At 31.6% G+C, this 5,279-nt stretch overlaps 1 protein-coding gene across 2 annotated transcripts; it reads right to left on the bottom strand.

The window, feature by feature from the left end:
- Positions 1-211: 211 nt before the first annotated feature.
- On the bottom strand, positions 212-3,176 carry LOC120163691 (metacaspase-1-like). 2 transcript variants are annotated; one of them, XM_039173555.1, is made up of 5 exons: positions 2,663-3,176; positions 1,859-2,189; positions 1,602-1,713; positions 1,039-1,227; positions 212-480 (listed from the first exon to the last, which is right to left on the bottom strand). In XM_039173555.1, the coding sequence occupies exons 1-5, from the start codon at positions 3,090-3,092 to the stop codon at positions 388-390; spliced, it is 1,155 nt and encodes a 384-aa protein (XP_039029486.1). In that variant the 5' UTR covers positions 3,093-3,176; the 3' UTR covers positions 212-387. The 2 variants fall into 2 exon arrangements, with proteins under 2 accessions (XP_039029486.1, XP_039029487.1); XM_039173556.1 differs by having other exon boundaries at positions 214-496.
- Positions 3,177-5,279: the final 2,103 nt, after the last annotated feature.

Genomic DNA, 5,279 nt, shown 5'->3' with positions numbered 1-5,279 from the left:
AATGACGACAACATAGGTTATTCGAGTAGAGACGGTCAATTTGGAAGCTCTGGGTTTTTTAGGGGTAGACTTTTTAAAAGAATTAGTAATTGTAATGCTAGTTTTAAAAATTCAGCGACTAAAGTGAAAATGCCATAAATATCGAGTGATTTATTAGTACAATTTACCCTTAAATTTTTACAATAGAAAAGAAAAATCAACTCAAGTTACCAAGACCAATGAAAAAGCGATGATACACCTTTCTTCAACTTTTACTTCCATTGTTCCATTAGCTAAATGAACCAAGATTTGAGTGTACATTGTACAAAGATTTCCATTTCCTTGTAATTTACCAGAGAACTCCACTTGAAGATATCCCCAATAAATGAAACCTTTGGCTCTCCAAAGCTACCTTCTATACGTTGCTTCAACTATGTATGTATGTATGTATGTACAATCACAGTTGAAATTTGGTCTGGTAAATGTCGAACTCTTCAGAAGCTGAAAGAAGAGGCCTCTGTTTATATCACAAGAAAATTTGTAAATACTCGATGACGCACTCAAAAGAAAGAAAAATTAAACACACGTACAAATTTTGTATATTATTATATTTAGGTCAAATTACCATTTTCCTTCCTGAATTATATTCATTTTGGGAATATAGTCTTTATATTTTAATTTGGCACGATTTGATCCTCCGATAGTAAGAGGATCCAGTCATGTTAAATTAAAATAAATGGACTGAAACTGCAAATTAGGTATGATATAAGGATGAAAATCTTGTCTTAATGTATGATTGGATGAATCAGTTCTTTAGTTCTAGAAATGGTCATAATTCAAACTCAATGAGTTGTGTAAGTGGTAAAATGGAATATTGTTCTCCCTAGAGGATTTGAGCTCGAACACCTGTGTTTGCAAGGTGTGTACATTATCAATAATCTAAGAAAAAAAAACTGAATGAATATTATTTTATGATCATACCATCTATTAAAAAAAGGAAATGACTATAATTCGTGTTAATTTTGTTCGAATTATAAATCGCAACTTGTTAAGAATTACCTGTGTGAGATTGGGACCACAAATTGTGCTTAAAAATCCAGAACCACCGGCGCAACCTTGCTGGTTAGCTTGATCGATTTTGTCTTGCATCTTGTCAAGTAATTTCCCGTATGATATACCTGGGTTTCCTCTTACAACTTCTATTAAAATGTATGTCAATGCACCGCTCATCTGCTTCGAACTAAATGCCTGCAGTTATTTTACCTTGAATTCATCACCTTTTATAAATGTGGTACTAGTGTTTTTCGAACAAATTTACTACTTGTATTTATCAAAAGTTACACATTTGTGAACCAATATGGTACATGAATTTAAAAATGACTACAATATGGTACATGAATTAGACAATTTTAACATGTACCCCGTTTTTGGTTGTTGAAATACCATGTAAAAATGTAAACTTCAATGTCCAAAATGTGTAACTTTTAACAAATACATGTATCAAATTTGTCAAGAGAAATATAGATGCTAATTTTGTAAAAGGTTAATTAATAAATTATGTTCCAAATTTGTATATTAATCCTTCAAAGTATATATATATGAGTAGTTTATTGTTTACTCACAGTTGTGTCAGCAGCAACCTGGTCATCTTCACAAGCACTGATACAATAAGCTTTTCCACCCCTTGTTTGTTTTCTCTTCCCCGATGGAGGCTTGTTATCTGTCCATTCCTTTCTAGCCATAGGAGGAAGATATTAGAATCCGATTCTCAATAAAACAAAAGCACGCATCCATTGAGTCAAATGATCGAACATCTAAAGCGCATTACTTCACATACATATGTATATTTATACATCAGTCATGGAAATGTGGAACTTACTTTTCTCTATCATAGACGTGCTCTAGATCAAGAATAGTTCCGCTATGGCAAGCATCAACAATGGCATGAAGCTTGACACCATGAATGAGCGGTTTAACAATGGTGTCATAGATGTCATTGTCGAGGATCATGCCTTCTTTCAGAAAATCAACAGGGCAGATCGTCTCGTCGAACCCATCAAGCTCGTCGTTTTCAAAATCAGGTTGCCGTAACCCATGGCCGGAGTAATAGAAAACCAGCGAATCACCTGATTTGCAGTCCTTCACCAGCCATTTCAAGCAGTTCTCGATGTTTGCCTTCGTTGGTATAAGCCGGGCGTCTGGTTGTTCCTCTGCCGATTCACAATCCCCACTTTCATTGCTTAAATTGGATCTCATTTTAACTTCATATAATATCAAAATTAGCCTGTTTATCAAAATTAACTTTTTTTTTTAAATATTTTGACGTAACTGCTTGAACCAAGACGAACAATAATCTCTCTAAACATTGAGGTCCTTTGATAAGTTAAAAAAAACCCTATTTTAAAATGTTAACTATCAAATTACATTTCTAGAAAAACTTTTTTATTCTAAAAAAAACATCGAATATCAAAATATTCTAAAAGAATATAAATTAAAATAGCTATTTAATCGAACATTAAATATTCTAAAATAATATAAATTAAAATAGCTATTTAATCGAACATTAAAATGTATTTATGATATTATACCTTATAACTTGGACAAGTTTTAGGAAACATATCACAAATCTACAAGCAAACGTTTTTGAAACGTGGCATAGAAGATAAGATGAATGATAAAATACCTGTGAGAAGTAGCATGTTTTCCTCCTCATATTTATACTGTTCAATCAACAAATTTTTCATGTTGAACACATCGTTTATGGTACCTTTGAGCTTATACTTCCACTTTTTGTAGCTCACACCACAAAGCACGGCACGTTTGTCACCCAATTCCCCAACTTTATCCAGACCGCAAGTCTTAGGGTAACGGTCCGACGACTGCCCCGAAGCCAATTGCGGTCGCAGGGGACAATACAACAGGATTCTGCATAGCAAGTTGCGTATGAGTGAGAGAACTAAACTGTCTTGGTCTCCACCGGCAGGCGTCGGCGACTGTTTCCTTAGCGGCCGATTGGGGTTAACCTCACGGCAATGCGGGCAAATAACGGTCTCGGCTGTGGTCGAGGCTGAAAACTTTTGACGGCAGTTTTCGCAAACAAGTCTGTTTTCCATATCAACCTGACAAGCTATGTGTGTTTCATTGGAAGGGAAGTTATGATTTGATGCTTAAATGAACATTCAACATAGACGAAAGGTGCATGGGGTGGGGCATTCCTTGCTTCCAAATATGCCTTCAGTTTTAATATTATTCTTTTCACAACTTTAGAATTGTAATCTTCATCATAATCAATATGATTCCATCTTTTTTTACAGAATATTTTACAATATATATTGGTATAATTAGAAATTTAATTTTTAATATATATAATTTTTAAATCGACAATTATTGTTTTTAATTAAATTTAGTCCCAGACTTTCATAAACAAGCTTTTTTTAAAGGCAAATGTTGAGGGAACATTAAATTTTAACAGTTTTGAGATGATAGACTGCATGTCAATATACAAGTACTACTAGTTTTTTTATACGACACAATAAGAAATAATTAAATATTCAAAAAATAAAATATCTAAAAATTAATAAATGTATTTTTTTTCATAAAGTTTATATATATTAAAAATTTAAAATTACTAAATTAATTGTCAAATCATTTGAAAAAATACTTAAAATATTATTACTTAAATAAATAATTTCTCTAAATTTATTTATCATCTATAATTTATATAATCGTTCATGATATGCTTGCAAAAGAACCGAACGAGTGTATGTTCATGTTTGTTCGTTTAACTTTAAACACGAACAACTAAACCAATAATATTTTTTGTTTGTGTTTATTCATTAAGTAATTTTCTTGTTCGTGTTTGTTCATGTTTGTTCGTTAAAATGATAATCAAACAGACATAAACGAACACAAAAGAATGAACATATAGGAACGAACACATAAAATTAATTGTTTTTATATTTGATAATACATATTGTTCAAGGGTTGCAGTGAGCCTTCGATTTACTACCTTGAGACATATTGGTTTTTAATATATTAAAGCATTCAAGTCACACATACGTAATTCTACATTTACTTAGAATTAAGGTAAATATATTTTGAACTTCACAAATTAAATTAATCAATAAATGGATTTAGCATTATTTGATATTAATTCTTGAACTCAGTCCACTGTGTTGTCAATACAGACAAACACTACATCTATGTTTCTATTTAAGAGTCAACCTGCTCTGATAGTCAATGCAAATCCTTTCATATTTGAATTTTAAACAACATAATAATTCTCAGATTATTGACTCGCTTAAACTATAGATAATATCAATATTTTTATATTTAAAATAATTATATAATACAACTTATAATTAATTAAATCATTTAATAATCAATGAATAGATATGTATATTAACTTGTTTTATATATAATTTCAAATATTAAGAGCACAATGTGCATAAAAATAAGAGAATAACGTATAAATTTATTTATACAACAGTTACCCACGACATGGCTTTAATTAGTGGACTAATTGATTGATGTAAAATGAAAGTAGGAAAAAGGGTTTATAGTGATAGATTTAGTTGAAGGTTTGGGTTCCGGCAGATGCATTTCTTATATTCTTGGGAGATTTGATTGATAAAGAAAGAAAGAAAAGAATGAGATGCGTTTTGCTTTCAAACACTGTGCCTATAGCCATTGCTGCTGCTTCTACTTTACTCCTGTCTGATTCTTGCTTAATGTATAATTCGAGGTAAGTATAAAGTAATATATGATTATAGATAATTTTTTACTATTTTATATTAAATATTTACTTTCCTAATATTTCTGTACTCAAACCCGATACACACAATTTACTGTTGCTGACACGGATGCTACACTAAAATAGTATCATTTAGAGGAATTCGAACTCTTGTCCACTGTATCAACTTGAACTTTTATACATTACCCAATTTAAAGCAGTGCATCTTTTTAGTTTTGACCCCAAATTTAAGGTTCTCTGAATCGGAACACTTCACATGGTGCTTTTCACACTTGAGGATTGTGATTCTCAATCATGAAATTTAACGTGCGGTCCAAATGTTTCGATTTCATTTCTCACAACTTTGTGTCTTGTAAGTTCCAAGAACCTTATCCAAACGAAAATATTGAATTCTTTTTCCTTTATTCGATAGGGGAATCGTGCATTTAATTACGGCCCACAATTTTGATGGACAAGTAGAATATTATGGTTGGACCAATACTAATACACACACAGCACAAGTGTACACAAACCGCCCATTGACATCATCTCCCATTCACCGACAGTG

This window comes from Hibiscus syriacus, unplaced genomic scaffold (genome assembly GCF_006381635.1).
Source record: "Hibiscus syriacus cultivar Baekdansim isolate YM2019G1 unplaced genomic scaffold, ASM638163v2 tig00111493_pilon, whole genome shotgun sequence".
NCBI lineage: Eukaryota > Viridiplantae > Streptophyta > Magnoliopsida > Malvales > Malvaceae > Hibiscus > Hibiscus syriacus.
This window is presented reverse-complemented; position numbering and strand designations above follow the sequence as displayed.

What these genes read in the sequence shown, in the direction of transcription:
- LOC120163691 (XM_039173555.1), bottom strand. Translation starts at nt 3,092, where the DNA reads ATGGAAAACAGACTTGTTTGCGAAAACTGCCGTCAAAAGTTTTCAGCC. An exon ending in CACGTCTATGATAGAGAAAA is followed by an intron (nt 1,714 to 1,858) that starts GTAAGTTCCACA and finishes TCCTATGGCTAG; the next exon opens with AAAGGAATGGACAGATAACA. An exon ending in AGGTTGCTGCTGACACAACT is followed by an intron (nt 1,228 to 1,601) that starts GTGAGTAAACAA and finishes AAATAACTGCAG; the next exon opens with GCATTTAGTTCGAAGCAGAT.